Here is a 23,958-nt window from a genome sequence, read left to right on the forward strand (position 1 = left end):
AAGATCTCGTCGGGCCCCTAATTCACGACCATCAGGCCCACTTCAGCCTGTCCACTGACTGGTGGAGCCGCGGAGCAAAGAAGAAGGGGCGAGAGTCATGTTGATTTTCTTTCTTTCTTTCTTCGCCGGCGAGTTGAAAGTGGCGGCGAGCGGCGTTTTGACTCTAAAGAGAGTTGACATTTAGCGCGGCAGCTAAAGTGCGGCTTTTCGAGAACAGTGGACACCATTAATTTCACAGTTTCCCCCCACGTATTATTTGCCCCGTTTGGAAAATAAGAGAGATTTTTTCCGCTGAGGCCTCGTCATGTTTGGGAGAAATGTCACTCAGACTTTTAGAGAGAAGGATAAAATAAAAAATAAAAATAAACTACAGATGGAGAGTAATACTTTGAAAAAGGTGTTGGATTTCCTGCAGATACTGTACCGCTACAGAGCTCCACTTTCCATCCATCACATCAGGCCCAGACCTTGACCTTTGACCCTCACATTAAAAATCCTTGAACTTTTCCATCATAATCCATCAGTTTTGAGTATTTAGCACAATTTTATTCAGTTTATTCACTGCAGTTGTGATACATTTGATATATTCAAGGACTATATATTCATCCTGGCTCTCTGTTGTGTCTGTCTCTGCCCTCCTCCGCCGCCTCCCAGACAGAAAAGACAAGAGTAAGAAGTCGTCACAACAAAACAGAGTGTCAGGAGAAGACAGAGCGCCGTGGTCAGTCCCACCGGCAACATAATCATCCGACAGATCTCTTTTATCTGGTGTCTCCACGCGGGAGAGCTTCGTCCCAGGATGCTTCGTGCTTGTGTGTGCAGTGTTTATGTGTGTGTGCATCTTTGTTGACAAGGAGCTTCAGGAGACAAATATATCCCATTGTCAGCCAAATGCTAACACTCTGCCCCTCACTCACTCTCTGTCTCACCCCCCCACTTGTTTTATCGCTGCAGTTGTCGGTGTCTCTCCCGGTGGATTTATCGCCGTGACAGAAGCAGCAACAGCGGCGGTGGCGACAACAAAAACGTGGAGAAGAAAGAAGAAAGAAAGAGAGTAAAGGAAAGGTTTTGAAACAGGAAACAGAAAAAGAAGAGGTTTTTTAGTCTTGTCAATACGACAGGTAGCGGCTGCTTTTAAACTAACGGCTGGATTAACGGCGGGAAGCGAGGAGAGGAGAGGAGAGGAGAGGAGAGGAGAGGAGAGGAGAGGAGAGCGGTTGGCTATATAACCTTGAACGCAAAACATTTACTGGCAACCTCCAACCAGGCGCTCCAACCTTTACTGCCGTCCGTAGCTTCTGCAGTAATGGATTCTTTTAACTCTGGTTTATATCGAGCTCTTCTCCTCCTCCGGACGAGGGAGTAAACAAATGTCAGTCCCACATGCTCACTCTCTCGCTCCCTCGCTTGCTCGCCGTGACTGATTGGAGTTTGTTTAACGGGGACGAGCCGTCGCCAGCAAAATGATATTTAATGGAGATCTGATTTCAATCTTTTGCAAGTGTTAGAGGTTTATAATAAATCTTAAATAAATATGGTTTGTGGGGGGTGGGGGGGGGGGCATCAAGGGGAGCTTTCAGCCCTCCCCTCCTCCGGCTCTCTGATGACTCGTCCTCTACGTCTCCATTAAGCCGGTGGCGTTGAGAGCAGAGAGCAGCGAGGAGGGGGTTAGGTGTTAATCATTACAACAACACTGCAGCCGCTGAACACGACTTAAACGTTTGAATGTGACGGCCTCTCGCTACTTTTCATTTGGAAACCTGTCTGTTCACATATCCTCTCTTCACTCACATCAACGTTGCCCCACCCTCTCCCTACCCCCTACCCCCACCTGCCCCCCCCTCCCCTCCTCTCTCTTTAGTCGGGGTTATTAGTGGCCGGAGCCATTGGGACTGAAGGTGTTGTTCTTGGACTGCGAAGTAAATCAACCAGTGTTTATGTTCCATGTTGCTCTCTGGCTGATCATTAGTCCAACTGCCCCCCACCCCCACCCACTGCCCCCCCTGGCATTTACCTACTTTTACCCACTGACACATACGGACTCATTGCTGCTGGTGGAAAATTTACTCTTTCCACACAAAATCAAACATTAACCTGACACACACATGCAAACACACTGCAAAAACTTGAATATCTTACCAAGAATATTTGTCTTATTTCTTGTCAAAATGTAATTTCTAGTCAAAACAAATCTCATTATACTTTAAAATAAGACTCATCACATAAAAAGTAGCTTGTTTTTAGACACTTTTTTACTTCTTTCAAGCATATTTTTACTTAAAATAAGTAGAAAAATCTGATAGTGGAGTAAGTTTTTCTGCCTTATTAGTACAAGCACAAAAAACTTGCTTTCGCTGGCAGATTTTTCTACTTATTTCAAGTGAAAATTTGTTTGAAACAAGTGAAAATGATCTAAAAACATGTTAATTATTAGGTGATGAGTCTCATTTTAAGTGGAAAGAGATTAGTTTTGACTAGAAATTAGACATTTTGACAAGAAATAAGACAGATTTTGAGTTTTTGCAGTGTACACACACACCCTGAGGCATTGCACCGCTGACATGTGTGTTGTTCACTGTGTCTGGGACGTCACTCCCCCCCTCGAGCCAATGAGGGATGACACAGTGCTGATGGGATGGGGGGAGGGGGAGGGCAGTAGTGGTGGTGGTGGTGGTGTCTCCCCCCTTACAGAGATTTGTTACTCTAAGTTTCCATGAGGGCTGCGTGTGTGCGTGTGTGTATGTGTGATGACAGTATATCTCCATGCCAGATGTGACCTATGCCATCAGGGTGTGTCACCCATGAGGAGAATGTACCCTCTATTACGGCCCCACCCAACACACACACACTGAGACAGAGACACACACACACCTTGACAGTGTTTTCACAGGTGTGTGCTCTGACTGAATGCGCCCACATCACGGTGACATAACAAACAGAGCTTTAGTGTGAAGGATAGGGATGTCACGGTTATAGATTTTATTGATTATGTCAGAAAAAAATAATCACGGTATTACGATTATCACGATTATTATTATTATTATTATTATTATTATTATTATTAACACTATGAATGTGTAAAATCAAATATAGTCAAAATATAATGACCAATTCAGTGTTACATTAGATAAAAGGACTAGTATCTGTGCATTTTCCTTTACTTTGGTGCACATCTTCTTCTTTGGAGCATCCTGGCAGAAGAATTTCCTTTGGGATGAATAAAATTCTATCTATCTATCTATCTATCTATCTATCTATCTATCTATCTATCTATCTATCTATCTATCTATCTATCTATCTATCTATCTATCTATCTATCTATCTATCTATCTATCTATCTATCTATCTATCTATCTATCTATCTATCTATCTATGCCGATATGGTTCCGACAATGTTTTTGGAAAGTTACGGTATTTAGGAATCTTTACCATCAATTAATTGTGGCGTTTAATACCGCGGTTAATTGTGAAAACAAGTAATCGTGACATCCCGAGAGTGAAGGATGCTGTTTTCCAGTGTGAGGGATGAAACGTGATAGGCCTCGGTCCAACAGTCACTCTGCTGAGTAATCGAGAAGAGATGAGGATGAGTGTGTGTGTGTGTGTGTGTGTGTGTGTGTGTGTGTGTGTGGAAGTGGGAGGAGGGAGAGGAGCGGCTACCACCAGTGGCACTATCTCTGCCTCCTCCTCGCCCACTTCAGCGGGCCCTCAGCCAGCCTTGATGTGGCTCTGAGCAAACTGCAGGGCTGTTAAAAGAAAACATATGTTGTGTGTGTGTGTGTGTGTGTGTGTGTGTGTGTGCGCGTGTGTGCTTAAGTGGACAGATCTTTCCAGAAACACTTGGAGGATTTGAAGTTTAAAAAAAAAAAAAGAAACCAAGTGAGATGTGCAGATACAAACAGAGCAAACCAGGATCATGGGTTTGAAGGTAACCCCGCCCCGGAGCACCCGGGGAGCTGCCATGATGGATGTTTGTCCACGCTGGAGCTTATTTATCTTATTTTATCTCTGTTTTATTACTGTCTGGAAGTGGAGGGTCTCAGCAAAGACACACACACACACACAGCCATCTTGCTAATCTTCCCCTATCACTTCAAATATTCCTCACTCTCAGAGTTATCCCCTCCTCCACCTCCTCCTCTTCTCTATCGCCCCCAACATCTCACTCCTTCCCGGCCGCTCGCTGCCAGACTTCAGCCAGCAGAGCGAGGCTGCCAATTTGCAGGCTATAAAATAAATAGCCCATGCTAATTAAGATGGTTGGATGGGATTGAGGAGCAGAGAGAGAGAGGGAGGGAGAGAGAGACTGATGTGCAAGTGGCCACAGAGAACCGCAAAACAACCTGTTCTCTTCCAATTAGACACTTTGCAGGCAACCGCTGATGAAAGCCTGCATGCGCCACCGTACGCCAGCGTATTCAAGCGTGTGTTTACACAGTTTACAGCTTAAGTGCATGCAAACACCGGCACACGTGGTGCATCTTTACATATATTTACTTCCTGTATATACTGTATATGTGTGTGTGTGTGTGTTTATCTTGCATGTGTGAGATAAGAAGCAGCAGCACTGGTCGGTTGCTGAGGTTGAACTCCAGTGATCTCCAGGCCTATAATCACAGTGATAAACAGCCTCCATGGTTTTTTCTTTTGTTTTGTTTGCTCCATCCTCTCTTCATTGGCATTCATGAGCGCGATCGAGGCTCCCCGTTCCTCCATCCGTTATCAGAGCATCTGTGTATCATCATTAACGTTACATGTGTTAGCCAACACAATGTTTTCCCAACTAATACCCTGCTTGTTGATAAGCCGTGCTAATCAGCTAGCTTTGTATCTCTCTCTCTCTCTCGGTCTCAAACAAACACGGCTCGGCTGTTAATTGATCTCAGAGCCCCGTTCTTGGCGCCTCAGTAGTTAAAACGCAGAGAAAACATAATGAAGGTCTGGATACATGGAGGAAGTGAGGGGTAAAAATAAAAAAAAGTTTGGTCCTGGGTTTAATCTACAGTAACGCCCCGTGAGCCTCCGTCTCATCAGCAAAAAAACAAACCACAGATCCTCATCTGGCTTCAACTCCTTCTATCCATCTCTCTGCCGTCCACACTTTCTCCTCCATCTTTCTCTCTCTGCAGATCCGTAGTTCCTCATATCTTGCTCAGCGTTCAGCAGTTTCCCTCCTATCTGGGCCCTTGTAACACGCCTCATTTATAATCAGCCCTGCTGCCTAATAGATGAGAACGAGGAAATACCAAGAATGTCGTCGATTTAAACCGGCCCCCATCAAGAGGAACGAGGCGGCCTTGATGAGTTTGCGTATGCCGGGGCGGAGCGCCGCTTTGATCTCCTAAATGGACCCACACACTCCACCAGCTGCCCTCCCTGCCGCCACCGCTACCGCTGCAGTGGTGGTTGTGGTGACACGCACAGAAAAACCCCCAGGCACGCAAACACAAGCACATACACACACAAACACACACTAGCCCAGATTAAAAGGAAGGAGGGACCTAACAGGGGCCATTCATCTTGTCTCTGGGGTCACGGGGGGCCGTCCCATAGAGTGCTGCTGGGGTTAATTAATGAAAGTGGAGTGTGTAGCACCTGTCTGCAGATATGTGCTGTTGTCCTCCCCCCTGCTTCCCTCAGCCCAAACAAAGCAAGGCGGCCAACAAACAGGACACACTCCCTCATGTCCTGATAAGATAGACTTCCCCCCTCAGGATATTTATGGTTTATCGTACCTCATTCACTGCTAAAATTACCCATTGTTCTTATTTTTAGTTTTTTAAGGGAGGATCCTCATACTAGAAATACCAAGAAACATAAGGAGGTTGGATTATTTCCTTGACTTGAGTCCTATTAAAGCTTTTGAAGATTTATTTCTGGTTTTAAGCAGCCAAAAAAGCATCCTGTAGTTTCCTTATCCTCTCTCAACAACAGGTCAGTGTCAGCCAATCAGAGGAGAGGAGGTTCGGAGCCTCTAACCCTAACCCTAAGCGATTAATTAAAAAAATAGAGCAGGTTTCAGAATAAAGCACTCAGAGAAACCAAATTCTGCACGTGTTGGATTATGGCTCCAGGTGGGCGGGGCTTGGTGATTGCCTTGTTGTGACATCATAAAGTCACAGGAAGTACTGACTTCTTATTTAAAGGCTGTGTGTGTGTGTGTGTCTCTAATGAACCATCTGACGAGAGAATCCAACACTTGAAGCAGCAATACTTGAATCAAAGTTTAGCACAATTATGCCCTTGCTTATTGTACAATAATTCACATCAGACAAAAATTGCGACAATTATGGAACATATGGGACTATGATTCATTGGTTGTGAATGCAGCATATTGCTCGCCATATTGTGATTGCATAATTTGATGCTCTGGTGCTTTGACTAAATCACAAACAAACCATGAAATTAGACAGAGAGGCTCTTTCTTGCCCCATTATCAGAATGATTTCTCCAGCTTTCTCGCCGCGTCCCGCTGTGCCGTTGTGCCGCTGTGATGGATTCAGCTCAAGACGAATTGCAGCAAAATTATCTTTGATGCGATGTTTTTCTATAACCTTAAGACGAGAGCTGCTTTAAATATCGATAAATCAGTCGTCTTTGGTGGGAGAAGAAGAACAGGATGTGCTCCTTCAAGTAGAAGTTGTTTCTTTGGCTGGGAAGTTGCAGTTTATGACAGCATAGATAAGTATTTACAGTACTCAGATTATCTCCCCTTCACTGACAGCTTGGTAAATGGAAAACTGCAGGTGAGCTACTAAATGGACCTTGAAATGAGTCTTAACTCTTGTCTCTTTCACTCAGTTCATGAGAAACGTGGCTCTAAATCTTGGAGGATTTATCTTTTCTCCCCCCCAGAGTTAACCAAGCTGGCACATTTATGATGTTGACATTTATTTTTTTGGTGTGGTGAGGATATAAAAGTGAACCCACCTGTCTTGAAGATCTCGTATCGGATGGAGAAGCCCGCTCCGTGGGTCTCGTAGTCAGACACGAACTTGATGAAGAGCTGGTTCCCGGAGGAGACGACCGGGGAGGGAGCGATCTTCCCGCAGTACTTCCCCACCAGCTGACCGCTCTCGTCCACGCCGTCCCGCACCTCCACGTAGTCGTACCTGAGCAGAAAAAGAGAAGAGAGGAGAAGCAGGTTTTAGGTTTGGTTTTTAACTTAAAGGGATAGTTAAGTAGTAATTGACCCATTGCTGTAATCACTGTAGTCATAGCAGTTGGTTTATTACCTTTAATTGTAGGTGCAAGCTATTTTTAGAACGGCGGAGCAGAGCCGCGAGCTGCTCAGAGCTACGCTACGGAAATTCATGTGATTTCTTGGTTTCCCTCATCAAACTCATCAAATACACAATCCAACAACTCCACAACGCTCTGGTGGACAAGTTGTGACCTGCACATTCACCACGCTATGAGATAATAACACAACGTTACCAGACAGAGTTGTTTTAGAGGTAAATACAGAGACTGCTTGCTGAAAAACTGTCCCTGACAGGCAACGCACATCAGTGGTTTTGCATGAATTTCCCTCTAAAACAACTCTGTCTGTAACGTTGTGTTATTATCTCATAGCGTGGTGAATGTGCAGGTCACAACTTGTCCACCAGAGTGTTGTGGAGTTGTTGGATTGTGTATTTGATGAGTTTGATGAGGGAAACCAAGAAATCCCATGAGCCTCCGTAGCGTAGCTCTGAGCAGCTCACGGCTCTGCTCCGCCGTTCTAAAAACATCTTACACCGACAAATAAAGGTAACAAACCTACTGCTATTACTATAGCGATTATGGCAAATGGGCCAATTTGCCAAAATGTTGAACTATCCCTTTAACTTCATTGCGTTGTCATGCAGAAGGAGAAGTGTTGTTTACACTGTGCATATACGCTGTTAACACACACACACACACACACATACATTCATACTCAGAGGAGCAGACAGAGCAACACAGCATATTGTGCAGGTAATGTAGTGGAAATAAAACACTGTGTTCTAATGAGGTCTCAGGTTAAAACTCAGAGAACAGGTGGGCAGGCTTTGCTTTCATTATATCGACCTGGCACACACACACACACACAAACACACACACACACACACACACACACACACACACACACACACACTGCAGAGGTTTTGTACTCCCAGCAGCACCGAGGTCAGCTTTACGTAACTGCTTCAACTACTGAACTTCAGCTTGAACAGTTGTCAACCACAGGATAAGTGTACGTATGTGTGTGTATCTGTATATATGTGTGACTCTATATAAGAGAGTACGGGAATTGAAAGTGATTATATTTTGGCCTTTGGCTTAAGGTGGTATAGACAGAGCAGGTGGTAAAGCTATTAAACACACACACACACACACACACACACACACACACACACACACACACACACACACACACACACACACACACACACACACACACACACACACACACACACACACACAAACTCAAACATCGCATTCAAATGGAATTTCAGACCCACGGCTATCGAAGGGAGCAGCCGCCTAATTGAGTCGGTGCAGAGTTTGGGAGCAGAAGAGGAAAACAGCTTTGAAATAGGATTGGGAACACGAGCCATGACGCGCACACACACACACACTTACACAAACACACACACTTACACAAACACTTACACACACCCAATCTGGCAAGAGAAACTTAAGATGCTAGAGTAGAAAATCGGAGTGACTGGTCAATGAGGGTGGTCTAAACAGCCTCTGGTTATCACTCTGTGTGTTTCAGAAACTTGTAAAGTGTGTACATTAAAATGCACTCCACTGCCCGCATATGTGTGTGTGTGTTGCGTGCGTGCATGTGTGTGTGTGGGTTCAGATGACTTTTCCGTGCTGTGTTTTGACTGTGAGTGACGGGGCCGAGCGCCACTCCAAAAGCAGATTTTTGGTTCAGGTTTCCCAGAGTTCCTAATTGCCCATAACGTCGCTTCCCGCCAAGTTTTTCAGCTCGGCGGCTTAACGAACATGTTCCTGTCCAAACCCTGATGACCTGCTGCTGCTGCTCCATCTCCATCAGGAGAAAAATGCACTTCACACACACGCTAAGTAAGCACCGAAATTAATTCTAATGTATGTAAAGTATAATGTGCAACAGGTGTGGAGAGACACACACATACACGCATGCATACTCTTCTCAGAAACTATGTGCCCCGTGGGCATCGGGGGCCTATTTTCACGGCTTTTTGCTTGATTCCCAAATTACTGTCAAAACATCAGAGCTCCTTTAGCGATTCTGAACGCACTTAATTCACAGGATCTCGCACAAAAAGGCGATTTACGCTCTGAATGATGGCTCGGGGGTGGGCTGAGTCCCTCAGGTGGGGGGCCTGACATGTATCCACACGCTCTGTTTTCTTACAGCAGCGGTTTTCCTTCACCTGCCTCAACGTTTAAAAAAAAAAAAATAGAAAAACGTGTTTGTAAAACAGAAATGTAATCACTGGAGGGGATTTGCAGGGAGCCGAGGGAGGGTGTGGGTTTCCAAATGTGTCAGTGATGGAGAGACGGAGTGGAAGTCGGACAGAAGCAGCACTGTGACGACTTCACTCGTTCAGATCTGAGGTGATGCGAGCTGTCGGCATGCATCAGGTGTCTCCTCTTGCTTTGTCTCTGCTTTAAATTTTCATGGTCTTGGGGTTAAAGGTGGGCTACGTGGCGAGGAGGAGGAGGAAGCTGCTGTCTGATATCCAGCCTTTTGTTCCACTCCTGCACAGACGTTCATTACAAGTCTCATCAAACACTGTCTGGAAACTGCTTCCTCCCTCTCTCTCTCTGTTGAATTCATACGTTTTAATACTTCTTTATGAGCTCAGCTCATCCCCGGCTTCCCCTCTTCGCTTGTTTGGCTTCTCCTCATTTCTCTTTGCTGTGTTTTTATTTTTTTTTCCAAAAGCTCGGTTTCCTCCACAAGTGCTGCTTTGTTTCAGCCACTTTATCAGCTACAGCTCTGTAAAAAAAAAACACACACACACACACCAGCTTCACATGGTGTTTACAGCGTTATCCCGCCTCCCTCCTGCTCTGCGGCTAACCGGCCATAATTTAGTTTAAAGGGCTCCCCTGAAGCCAGCATCGGGTTTCTGTTGTAATGATGTCATTGTCTAGTTTAGTCACCAGAGCAAATATTTATGATGAGAGGAGAAGAAGTTCCAGTTCACATAAAGTCGATGTCGTATGTTTCTGTCTGTCAGAGCTCATCAGGACACACTGAGAAATAGTCCATGAGGATGCAGCAGGGAGAGATTCTCCCTAAATGTTTTATCTATTTATGAATCAACTCCTCTCCTCTTCTTCTACCCTCCTTCTACCCTCCTTCTCTCCTCTCCTCTCCTCTCCTCTCCTCTCCTCTCCTCTCCTCTCCTCTCCTCTCCTCTCCTCTCCTGATTCACAGCTCACGACGGAGAGCATCAATCTCTCTGTGGCTCTGCTCTGTTCTATCAGCAGACTTATAATTCACCTCAGAGTCTGTGTCTCTGCAGCGATCTGACTCCTCCCCTGCAACTGCCAAAAGCTGAGCATTGCCAGACGCCTAAAAAATTGATGCTGAGATGCATCACTGAGATGAAGGAGGAGGAGGAGGAGGAGGAGGAGGAGGAGGAGGAGGAGGAGAGAGGAGCAAGCTGCAGCACAGCTGAAGGAGCCCAGCAAGTGCACGATATGCTGCATGTGCAAACGTGCAGGGACCTGCAGATCATTATGTGCATTGTGCAACATCCCCGGTTTAGCATGTAGCCAAACCATGAGTGTGCACGTGAACAGAAGCCAAATAATTCATGTTTTCATTTAGCCTCACCCCTCAGAGAAAATATTTCTATTCTATTTCCACTCGTTACACCTCCAGAAAAGCTGTTTATTGCATTTTTGCTCTGTGGCATCATCAGATGGGATGGACCCTGTGAAGGCAGCACAGCAGGGGGGTGGGGGGGGATGCAGATGGGAAGAGAGAATACACCCTGGGGGGTCCTCGATGTGCAAAAACAGGCTGAAAGACAGATAACACCTTTTTAAAACGTCTCTTTATTTGTGTCGAAAACGAGCGGCGCGTCGGCCAGGACTCCACAGACTCTGCACACGCTCGGCGTCCAAGCTCTTATCATCTGGAAGACATTACGGAGGGGGAAACGCTTTGGCGAGGCAGTTTGACGCCTCCGAAACGATCAACCGCGCGTTGCCAGCTCGTGTTAACTGGAGCTCTAAACACCTGTGAGGACTTGAATGGGGAAAACAAGCTTTATCTAAAACCATGGAAGATAGAACATGAACGCAGCCTAGTTTTAAACCCTGGGTGGTCCCATATAGTTTTCGTCTTGACCCGTCACGTCAACTCAAGATTCCTCCTCTAAGGAGTCGGTGGCGTGGTGAACGTCGTATCACCGCTGCTGTTGTTGGTTTTATTCCTCATGACAATACAATCCAGTTGAGCCACGCACCTATTTATCTGTCTAGTCTGCTTTGGGTCTGGGTGGGCTTGTCAGTACGCCACAACACACAGCGAACTGCCTACCACAGTGCTAATAGTGAAAACGGTTTGCCAACCCAGTGGGGAAATTAAAGGGAGGATGAAAAAAAAAGGGTGCGAGGCGGGGTGAGAGAGGGGGGTGGAGTGAATGTAATTCTCAACGACCTTCGCTTCACCGACTCAAATGTATTAGCTCGCCTCCTTTCTTCAGGCACAGAGAGAAAGCAATCCGCCAGTGTCAAACGAGAACATTAGGCCTCCGTGCAAAGCCAAAGAGAAGGCGACAAACCGCTGCTCTAACAATATAACAGTTATATTGCCTGCAGCTTTCCCATGGAAATAATCTGTCCTCCCTCTATAAACGTCCGCTTGATATGGTTCTACAAAAGCAATACAATCTGAGGCAATGGAATAACACTATGACAGACTGTATAAGCCTCGCACAATTGGTTAGATTTCTTAATCAGACCATTTATAAGCTGCAGCGTTCGGCGGGAAAACCCCAGAACAAGAGGCTCTTTTTTTCTTTTTCTGTCTTTGCTATCACTCTCTTTGGTTTCAGTCGTGACACGGAACAAAAAAAAAAAAAAGAAAACGCCTGACGTTTCTCTTTCGGAGCTTGTCACTGTGTAACTCGCCGCCGCGGCACCAAAACATGTCACCTACAACATGTCAAAACATCTCTACATGAGCTACAACAGCAACACGCAGGTGAAAAGGCCTTAGCAACACATACATACACACACACACACGGGACAGCTCTCCCCCCTTCCCCCCTCCCACCCTGAGGGGAAAAACTTAAAAACTTGTTGTCAGCTGTCAGGAAAAAAAAACTCCAGCCCGTGACTCCACAGGTTAACGAGGAGTCTCTGCTAACAAACTGTCATTGGGGCTCCGGCAAAACATCATTAACATTTGTAGAAAGGGGCCCCGAGACAAGCTGAGCTCCCGACTTATAGCTACTCCTTCCCTTCCCTTCGCCGGAGCCTGGAGGGGACGTATCGCTGAAATAAAACGATCTCTTTCTCCGCTTTTCCCTCCCCACCCCCCATCCTCCTCCTCTTCTTCTTCCATGTGACATTCATTAACCTGAACTAGAATAACAAGTTCCTTCTTCGCTCGGGTCCGGTACAGCTGTAGCTAATGACCCAAACATCATGCAGCTCGACTGGACAGACAAGTGGAAGGGAAGGAAGAAAAGCAGTAAAGCAGGTCCTCAACTACTGTACGAACATTAACCCCAACATTAAGATTTTTATTGAAGGCAACAAAAAAAAAGTGTCGTTAAAACAGAATCTGAAAAGAATTGGGAGACTTTTTTTTTGTTTTAAGAGTCTCCACTTCTGAATCTGCAGAAAATTACTGCAAGAGCCTCGGGACACGCCGACTGAGTGGGATAAACCACCGACCAATCAGAGCTGATGGGCTCAGAAGTGGTTGGTGAAGAGGAGGAGGAAGAGGAGGAGGAGGAGGAGGAGGAGGGAGTGATTGCTCTGCTCGCCACCACACTACAACATGGATGGATGGATGCATGGAAGATAAAAAAGATGGATATTCCAGCTGCACCCGTCGCCGGGCCTCTTTGGGTGTCACCCAACGGCAACGGGTCGACTCAGCACTGTCATATTTTTAGACGCTATGGGGCTGCTTTTAATTTTTTTTTTTTTTTTTTCCTGCGGCAGCGGCCTCGGCCACATGTTTGTGAAGCATATTCGCTTTCCTAAACAGCAATTATCATTAGCATTGATGGATTCAACGTGCCTCCATCCATTAGCTTTCCTAATTACACTGTCGAGAGGTCTGCTGTCGCCAACAATCAAATTAATGAATTCAGCTATTTAGGCTCGATTATTGCACATACAACCCCCCCCTACACACACACACACCGCCCCCCTCCATCTTTCTCTCCCTCTCAACACACACAATAATCCTTTATCCTGAAACATGAGCTCAGACAGACAGACGGAGGGAGATTTCTGCCTCGAGGTGGTTGTTGTTGTTGGGACGACCACCTCACATGTAGGACATACAGTAAGTCTGTTCAGCTGACTCCTCGTTTCCCCAGAGCGAGTGTGTGTGTGTGTGTGTGTGTGACTGCGCTCTCCCAGCCGTCCCGATCAACTCCCCTCATTAAAATTGACAACTGATAAACACAAGTAGGTCACGGGGAGATGATGTGATTACAGAGGAAACTTCAGTCGTTAGCCACTTGGTCACAACACAGCAGACCTGAAGATATCAAACCAGCTGTGATAAGATATAATCCATTTATTTCTTAACCCTATACGCCACTCATTTCAATTTCAGTCCTTATTCAGTGATTATTTGCAGCAAATCAAGGTCAATGAAGTGACCAGATGTGTTTTTTTTACCCTTAAAGCAGAAGTAAGCGGAATATTTGTGTTAATATAAGTCTTAAATAGTTATATCTTCCAACAGCAATCACTTATAGAGTGTTTGGTCCGAAACACGGGTCTGTCAGTCACTCTGCTCTGCTGTAAGCCGAGGAGAAAACTTTCCTTGTATCCTACAACCTTTATCCAATGAGGAGAGAGAACGGCATAAAGGGGCGGTCCTCTCTGTGTGTGTAGCCAAGGGATGCGCGTGAATGTGGTGACGTAGGGACGAGGGCGGGGACTGCTAACTCCATCGGCTGACAAGAAGTTAGCCAAAACGACCGGATCGCTTACTTCTGCTTTAATAAAGTTAAAGGAATATTTCAAAAATACTTATTCTTAACTTTAGGTACTTAAATAACGTATTTTATTTGTCAAAAATATGTTACTGCATGTGGTTACTTGGCAGATAAAGGGTTAAAAGAGGATGATTAGTGTAAAACCGGGTTTGTTTTTGTTCCAACGTGTCAGAAAGTTGTGATTTTACAGTCAGGTAATGAGGAAATTAGTGCAAATGAGCTGCTGATTATCGCTCAGCTGACTTCATAAAACAATAAATGCTTGTTAATATATTCCTACAATACCCCGCTGAATATTTGGGTTTAATATTTCATCCGATTTCAATGAAATATGATTCGACATCAGCATTTATTAAAATACAAACTGTGCCAATATATCATCTGTACAAAACTAGAGGCAATAATAATAGTAATGACAACAATAATAATTCCATACAGAGTTTTTAATCAGTGTATAAAGTTGAGAAGCTGCAGCTGGTTCAGATTCTCCATAGCTCATCTTGTTATCATAACTGCAGCGAGAATAAGTGAAATTAAATATAAAAGTGCCAGTGGCAAAATGGAAATACACATTTAGCACTTTTTCCTGCTATGTGAGCTTCGGAAATGAAATTGCTTCTCGTACAAGCGGAGCTCCGAACGTATCTCGGTCTGCAGATATGAATATTCAGGCTGTGGATGTATGCTTCTGCAAATGAAGCCAACGACCCTCAGGGTTAAATTTCTAAGAAACGCTTCATAGAAGTGAAGTCTCAGCGTTGAAATGGTCTTATTATATAGTAATTTTGGCTGAGAGGGTTCGTACGTACCTACAGTACACCCTGTTCTGAAAACTTAAACATCATAAAAGAGGCAAAAAACTCTGTGATGTGATTTTTCAAGGGCCAACAAAAAAAAAAAAAGTCTGAGAAAAACAAGGAAGGAAAGCGATGCAATAAGATCAAAAGGATGGAAAGGCCGGTGTGTTTTGTCAGAGAAGGAAGAGGCCAAGAGATGGAGGGTGAGAGAAGCACTCCAGCCCATTTCTGGGGCCATTACAGGAGGGAATGACTCCCATTTGTCCCACCTTGACATTTGAGAGGATCTCTGATTACACAGGAGCGCGGGGCAGGCAGAGGTGAGCGAGGAGAGAGTCCTCCACAGGGGGGCTGCGGCCCGGCTCAGATGATACGCCGTCGTTACGACAATGAGAAGTCAAGGGTAAAAATAACAGGGCACTGGGAGAAAGGCAGGGCGGGTGGGGTGGGGGTAGGTATGGCATGGAGGGGGGCTGAGGCTTTGAACACACTGTCGCCTCGCTGCTCTCGTGGCCCTGCTCGCCACACATGCACATGTTTGGTGAGAGAACCGTGTTTGTTTCTCTGATAACAAACTCCTGCATGGAGGAGGCCGAGGGTCCCAGAACAGAACCCCATTTATTTGGAGTAGTTTAGTTTAGTTTAGTTTAGTTTAATACGTTTATTTGTATCAGGGACAATGTACAAAATAACATTAGTCTCGAAATGAGAAGAGATGCCTTGTACCGGATTTAGCTTATTAGCTACTTTCCATCTGTATAGTCCCTGGGCAGGTGAATAAGAACAATAGAAAGGTAAGAATGATCAATTTACATAGCGTTCTAAACATCCATACACATGTGCATAATACACCCTCTCACACATCACAAACACTCAAGACATATTTCATATCAGAAAGAAACATACAGTTATTAAAATACTTCACACTTTGCCAAGGTTAAAAATAATTTAGGCTCATGATTAATGATTAATGCTGACATGACATGACTGATTTCTTAGGATCCATTGTTTGACTTCCCGGGAAAAAACATTGAAGTCTGTACAAAGTTTCAGATTAGTTGGTAAGATTGTTCCATGATTTAACAGGTTTACAATCTCCACTTGAGACAGATCTTAAAGCTCTGGTGGAACGCTCAGAGCAGAGTTTAACGAAGGTTTTCAGTGGGGGAGGGGCAACATTATGAATTACTATCATTAAATTATCAAAGCTATAAGCATTTTATATTTGTTGTGAGTATGTCACACAAAAATAAGGTGGTGCATGTGTTCCGAGGGGGTCAGACTATATCTGGATATCCTGCTCATGACGGCGCTCCGGGAACCATGTGACACGGAGAAACGCTAGGAAACATAGAGATAATTGTTAACAACCTCGGGCCAGTGACCCACTGAACTTCACATGGGACTAAAATTAATCAAACGAGCGCTACAAGACTTCATGTACGCGGGCTGAACAATAATAAAAGACAATATGCAGCACTCCACAACATCACGCAGACAATCGGCTGTCTGTTTGTCTGATGCTGCTGCGAGGAGATCGTGGCGCTCCCCGCCGGATAATGAGCGAGCGAAGAGCGTGCTGCAGTCAGTGGCGGCGAGAGGAGCCGAGGAGGAGGAGGAGGAGGAGGAGGGAGGAGGGAGGAGGAGGTCAACCAGAGGTAAAGCTTTGAGTGCTGCCCAGAACTGACTCTCTCCTCTTCACAATGGGCAGGAAGTAAGAAAGAGTAACTGTTTAGGGAGATAGAAGTTAAAAAAACGCCTGTACAGTAGGTGCAGGAACCAAAACAAAAGGCAGGAATGGTGCAAACGACTGATAGAGGGAGTTGGCAAACTGTCGTCAACACCGAGGGTTCAGTGGTGTGAAGCTCGCTCGCTCGCTCTCAGATTCTTCTACATTTGAAGAGGAAGCTCGAGGGCAACAGTGGTAATAACTGCACTGGGAATTATTCAATTAAACACCCCCATCTGCCCCCCCCACCCCACCCCGCTGGCGTTCTCCCTCGTCTTTCTTCTCTTTGTCCTCCTCCCTGCAGCCTGTGGAGGCGGTGGTGGTGGCGGTGGTGGTGGTGGTGGTGGGGGGGGGGTTAGAGAGCAGTCTGATGACCCGGTCATCTGGCTGGACATGCGGACACTTGGCTGCGAACAGGAGGAGACTGTGAACAGGCCCCCACAGTGAGAGAGGAAGAGCAGGAGGAGGAGGATGAGGAAGAGGAGGAGTGGGAATGTCCTCCTCAGTGTGCACAATGCTCACAAACAGCCACCAGCAAATACACCTGACCTTAAACCACACTGTCACCTTCAGACGGGGGCTATTTGTGGCTGCAAACAGGAAGAGGAAAAGGGGGATAATCATGGTAATGGAAATAAACAAGGGCCGGGTTTTAGCAGTGGACACATATTTACAATGTGAATCAGCCCGTGGTTAAAAGAGACCACATCCTTTATTTCATTCTGACGGCTGCATTGTTCTCCCCCAACTCTTGATTTTCCAGTGATGCAGCACTTTAAAAGCCAAACAGTCCGTCGTCCATGCTGCGAGCCGAGGGCCGCATGCCAAGCGGTGCATCTCGGGCGGAGAGCGGCTGAATGCTTGGCATTACGGGGGCCGATCTAAGTGCTGATGGCCGGGGCCGCGGCTCTTGCCAGCATTTTTGGAGGGCAAGGTGACTCTTCCAGTTACTGGCCCCACATTTAAACTTCCCTGCCAACTTGGAGGCCGAGCGTCTGGTGGAAGTGTATCGCTTCCCTTTCTCTTCTTGGTCAAATCCTCTGGGAGGTTGTGTTCGTGTCGCTCGCCCATACGTAGGCCGGTGGTCATCATGGGGGGAAAAAGGGGGGGCTGGACAGTCGGTCTCAGAGATACAGACGTCTAATAACACTCTGAGCACCGCCCTGCTGTGATAATGCCACACAGCGTTGCCTCCAGGCTGAATTTACAGTCGTTTTTTACAATTACTGTCAAATAACAAAAGAAATAAAGCCGTGAGAAAAAAAATGGTGGCTGTGAGGAAAAAAGACCACAACTAATGTCGCCAATTTAGCGAAGCGAGATCAAGCAAAGAGCAAACAAAGCCGGGGATTGTGAGTGCTCTAACTCAATCACAGAGCAGTGGGGTACCGGCCCATCAATCACTGTCTGCTTTTGCTTCGCTACGGACGAATCAGGCCGAGCTGAGTGGTTGGAGGAACAGCGGCGGGCCGCGGCGGGGCCCCCGGCGAGCGCAAACACACTGACCGAAAATGACCCCTTGGGGGATCTGGGAGCTGAGACAGGAGCCTCTTTTGGGTTTTTTTTACTTCCTATACCCACCAGCTTCCCTCTCAGCCACCGCAAACAAACTTCTCTTCACCCAGAGCTCCCTTGGGGACCGGCTTGATTGTTTGAGTAAAGCCCGCCACCCCTCGAGAATCTGTAAGCACCGGGGCGTTAGGGCAACAAACAGGACCACGGCCACATCAATCAAAATCAAGAGCCGCATTCAAGGTTAAAGCGTTGAAGGAAACACGTGTGACAGGCGTGGACGCGCTCGTATTAAAGTGTCCACAAACTCCCCCCGACTCATCAATTCAGCTGAAGAGTCTCGCTCTCGTCTCTTCCCTCTCTCGTCTCCTCTGGGAGGTGTTGGACAACTGAGACACTGGGAGACGGTGTGTGAAAGTGTATGAGATCAAACCCCTGAAACACACACACACATACACACACTCTTTATTCACTTTCTTGTTTCTCATCAGCCCCATAAACTGAGAAATCAGCGTTTGATGGAAAAGAAAAGGGAGGCAAGAGAGGAAAACCTGTTGCTAATTATATTATATGAAGCAGAGACAGGGAAGGAGGGTGGATGAGGAGGTAGTGGTGGTTGTATGGGGGGGGGGCTTCTTATTGCCAACTGTCCTTTGGAAACAGAAACGCATAATTGAATTACAGCCTCGGTGTTTAATGCTTATTTGTCGGCGCTGGAAGGAAAAAGCGAGTATGAATTTCTCTTACAGTCAATAGATGTGTGTCCAGATACAGAGCTGAGATTACCAACTGTTGTCCTCTAATCACCAGCCGCTCCATACGGCTGCTGCGTCTCTATAGCAATCTGTTTTGGATAAGAAAAGCAAAAAAAAAGCAAAAAAAGCGAGCGGGATTCGTCTGACATCTCTAAGCTGTGTGGCCCGCGGCTCCGGTCCACAAGAAACTTCCATATAGGGAAGCTTGTACTGGGGTTTTCTTTCTTTTTTTTGGAGCAGTTGGAAAGAAAAAAAAGGGAGCGGAAGAAGGAAGAAGAGGAAAAAGGAATTCACCCTCCGTGTGCCAGAAACAGCTTAGTGACACTCAATCCCCTGGCAAACACGAGCCGCTAACTCCCACATCGAGATGAAAAAACAAAACAGGCCGAACGACGACGGCGACGACGACACGTGATGTGAGCCTCGAAATCCAACGGGTTATTTATGAGCACAGGCCTCGACTCTTTCTCTCTTCCTCCACCACCTCCTCCTCCCTCTTTTCCCCCTCTCTTCTCCTCCTCTGCTGTGAAGTGGACCTCCCTCCCGCTGCGAGGTAGAGTGGCTCGCCTCCCGGTTGTGGTCAGGTTGTGCATGAATCAAAGCGGTGACAGAGCAGCGGGGAGGATGGCAGATGCCACGGCCAGAAAGCTTTTCAATCAGACTGCCCTTCCAAGCCGCGGCCAAGGTGAAACACTTCACCGGCAGATGAAGAAGCAGAAGAGAGAGAGAGAGAAAAAAAAAGACCCTCAACCTGACGGTCACCCACATGCACACACCCACACACACACACACAGGTGGCTACTGCATGGCTGCAAGCACACATGCACGCAGACCTACTTTAATCCTGCTCATTAGCCGGGAAGCAGCGCTTTATGTTTAAAAGAGATGGAGGAGAAGGAGAAGAAAGAGAGTAATGACAGTGAAGGTCAACAGCGTTCTGATGCAACATCTCTGTCTGCTGTCCTGTCTTCTCTGCCCTCTGGTTAATTAACAAGGTGAACACTTTACATCTATCAGCTTGCTGCAGCTTTTCATCCCCTTTGAATCCGCTCATTAAAGCCTCGGCCGTGCAGGTAGGAAGCAGAGATGAGTGGATGATGATGATGATGATGACAGCAGGTAAAAACAGACATTTGAGATGCGTTTAACGTTTGTTCTGAAAGTTTCACAAGCGGCGATGACAAAATAAGGTTCGCTGTAATTGTCTGTGAAGTACAAAACCAAATATATTCAAAGTGGCGGTGGTGTGGGTTTTTGACAAGACGCATAAACATTTTTCATTTGATTTCCATTGTTGCGAGCTGCGGGACGCGTCGCCGCGCCGGAAAATACCAGGTGCATCATTTCAGCTGCTTTTGTCCAACCCGGTAGTTAAAAGAAGTGGTGTCGCCCCGGGCGCTCTTTATTTTGCTGCGCCTATTTTGAGGCGTCACTTTCAACACCAACCATCAACTCCCCACTCCTCTCCGCAGCATGGATGCCTCTCTCTCTCTCTTTGACATTCACTTTGAACAGAAGTACATATCAACAACAGAAATAAATGTCCGCTACCAACCAGGCCATAAGTATCTCCAACAATCCATGCCCCCCCCTACCACCCTCCTGTCCTCGGCCTCCAGGGGTCACAGCACTTCCCGTCTTTAACAGCCGCCACCGCCACCGGCCCACGTTTAAAAAAAGGTTCCTCTTGCATTACTGCCGTATTTATTTCCCTCCATGACAACGGCTGATAAATGGTCACGCAGCCCCATCTCTCCTTATTTGCTCCTCCTCCTCCTCCTTTCCGTGCTGTGTGGCGCTCCACCGCACTGGCTCCCAGTCAGCTACAGAATAGATTTTAAAGTTCTGCTACTGGTTTACAAATCACTGAACGGTTTAGGTCCAGAATACATGAATGACATGTTAGTAGAGTATAAACCCAGTAGAGCTCTGAGATCTACTGACTCAGGTCAGATAGTGGAACACAGAGTTCAGACCAGACATGGTGAAGCAGCATTTAGCTGTTATGCTGCACACAAGTGGAACAAAATACCAGCAGAACTGAGATCAGCCCCAACTGTAAGCACTTTTAAATCCAGGTAAAAAACATTTCTCTTTTCACGTGCTTATAGCTGAGCTCTTTTACTTTTATTTGCTCTTGCTTTTACCCCTGTTTTTAGTGTTTTGTTTGTTTTTATTCAGTTTTATGCTTCTTTTTTTAATGTTTTGTCTTTATGTAGAGCACATTGAGTTGCCTTGGTATGAAATGCGCTATATAAATAAAGATGCCTTGCCTTGCCTTGCTCTTTCTCTGCCTGTTATTCAGGTGGAAGGGGAACTAGGGGATTATGGGAAAGTGTCCAAGTCGCCTCCTCTGGCCACTCTCACTTCCTAAGAACAGGTGGCTCTCTTTGTTGTGCGCTACGACCACATGAGTGGAGTTGGTGGGATTCCACATGACAAAGGAAACGGCCAACTATAGATCCAGGATAGGTTAATACCCCCCCTCACCCCATGCCATCCTATCCGCCCCCCCCCCCCCCCCCCCCCCATCCAGCTCCTGTTAGTCATCTCTGGAGTCCCGGCCTGTTCAGGAATGCCAGTAGGGGCAGGATGTCTTTTGTAGAGGGTACATAGTGGGGGATGTTTGCCCTCCCAGCAGGCCAAGCAGCACCACGGGGGCAGCTCAGCAGGGGAGGGGGGGCAGGCGGAAGAAGGGGGGGCACAGAGAGAGAAGAGGAGAGGACCACAATTTAAAAAAAAGAGGAAAAAGGTGCTTTTCCAAGCTTTGGGTTACAGGCTCCGACAAGCAGGGGGGCTCTTGTATAGACTTCTGAAGCGTGCACTGCAAAAACTCAAATATCTTACCAACAATGTTTGTCTTATTTCTAGTCAAAATGTCATTTCTAGTCAAAACAAATCTCATTATACTTACAATAAGACTCATCACATAAAAAGTAGCTTGTTTTTAGACACTTTTTACTTAGGGTTAGTTTAGTTTAGTTACTTTCAAGCATATTTCACTTGAAATAAGTCAAAAAATCTGACAGTGGAGCAAGTTTTTCCTCCTTATTACAAGCACAAAAAAACTTGCTTTCACTGGCAGATTTTTCTACTTATTTCAAGTGAAAATTTGTTTGAAACAAGTGAAAATGATCTAAAAACAAGTAAGTTTTTTAGGTGATGCGTCTTATGGAAAGAGATTAGTTTTGACTAGAAATGAGACATTTTGACAAGAAATAAGACAAATATTCTTGGAAAGATTTTGATTTTTGCAGTGTGGCAGGGGCAACAGACTTTCTGCACAATCTCCCCCTCAAAGAGAGAAAGGGGGGAGTTGGGAGTTGGGAGGTGGGGGGGGGGGGGGTGTCTGGGAAGGCATTCCTCAAATATCTCTCCTGCCTAGTACCACCACCCTGCCATACATCTCATCTGCTGCTCAGACTGTCACCGTGGAATTTCTGTGAGGTCCAAAAAATACCATCCATCCATCCAGAGAGAGGGGCAAAAGAAACGAGGGAGGGCCGGGAAAGAAAGAAAAAACAGAGCCACTTTCTCTCCCCCTCTGTTTTTAACCCCTCTCTCTTTCTCTCCTGCTCCTCCCAAAACAAACAGTGCAGCCTTGACTGACTGAGAGTTCAGAGAGCTCGGAGAAGTACAGGAACTATGATTTTTTTCCCTTATACTTCTTCTTTTTGGTCTGGTCAGCAAATCCGATATCATCAATGATTCATAATGTTGTCAGGAGTCGGCTACATCATATCTACAGAAGGCCGGCTCTCCCCTCTTTGAGTCAGCAGCAGGAGAGGAGAAGGTGGAGAGAGAGAAGTGCAGCCTGCAGCTTCAGGATGAAACGCTCCAGTGTGAGTGAGTGAGTGGATTTTCAAAACTCTGGAAACTCTCCACCACTCCGTGATGCTATACACCCGTAAAAAAAAGTTTTGCGTCTTCATTACACAAATGAGATCGACTGCCCCTTTGACCTGCCTCGTGTCCCGCCACTTGTTTAAGATCCAAATCCACTGAAACCTCAAATTTCTTCCCCCCTTCAGATGTGAGAGCCATGATCAGATAGCAGAGGAACAGAACGGGTGCAACACAAGCGTATCTATTTACTTCAGTTTTCATTTGAGCTTAGCTTTGTGCATTCCACTGATTCTCAGAGCGAATTGACTTCAAATATTTGCCTTGATGCCGGCTGCGCCTTTCGCCCCCTCAAACTTCATTAGCTGCCAGAGCGGCGGCGAGGGTGGGCCGGTCCCCCCTCCTCTCCTCTCCCTTCCCCTCCACTCCTGAAACTCTCTCTTCTTGCACTCTGTGAAAGTCTACAGCGGTGCGTGAAAGGTAAACACGCTGTGCATTCAGAATCACAGGGCTCACTTAGTCCCCTTATCTCTGTGATGAAGTGTTTTCCTCCTCCGAGTTCTCAGGATACAGGCCTCTGCACTTCCCCAAACAAACCTGTCGAGGGGCAGCGGGCGGAGCGGAGCGGCGTGCACGTGCAACAACAACTCCACCAGACTCGGGCTGTTTTTCTTTTTACGAGCTCCACTTTGAGTGCTTCTTGTTTGGTTTGCTGATAACAGCCATGTTGGGGAACATGTGGTGCATATGTGTTCCATTTGCCCACTAATTAGATTGCAAGGCGGTGCACTGAAGCATGCATTGTAGCCCCCCCCCACACCACCACCACCCACCACCTCCCCCTGCGCCTCCACCCACTCTGCCAGTCCATCAGATAAGGAAGCCATTCTGACTCTCATCAGTTTCCATTATGTAAGGGCAGATTTGGTGGAGTGGAGCTGCGACTGGGAGTCTGATGGGCCCAAAACAAATCAAACCCAACTACTGTCTGCTGATACATAAGTGACTATTCCCTTGCTTATAATCGAGTTACCTATGACATGCCTTGTCAGCGATTAACACAATAAGCCGCCCTCATGTTCCACAGTGCCATAATTTAAAAGAAATTAAGGTGGAGAGAGGGAGGGGGGAGAAATGGAAAATGGATTTCG

General features: G+C 46.3%; 1 protein-coding gene across 3 annotated transcripts in view; it reads right to left on the reverse strand.

Moving 5' to 3' along the window:
* nrp1a (neuropilin 1a) overlaps positions 1-23,958 on the reverse strand; it is a 69,838-nt gene that overhangs the window by 40,440 nt on the left and 5,440 nt on the right. For all 3 annotated transcript variants that reach the window (XM_083995622.1, XM_083995621.1, XM_083995620.1), the window contains exon 4: positions 6,931-7,112. In XM_083995622.1, the coding sequence (XP_083851748.1) occupies positions 6,931-7,112 (182 nt within the window). The remainder of the gene's footprint in view (positions 1-6,930; positions 7,113-23,958) is intronic.

The sequence above is a fragment of the Trachurus trachurus genome (assembly GCF_905171665.1).
Source record: "Trachurus trachurus genome assembly, chromosome: 20".
Classification (NCBI taxonomy): Eukaryota; Metazoa; Chordata; class Actinopteri; order Carangiformes; family Carangidae; genus Trachurus; species Trachurus trachurus.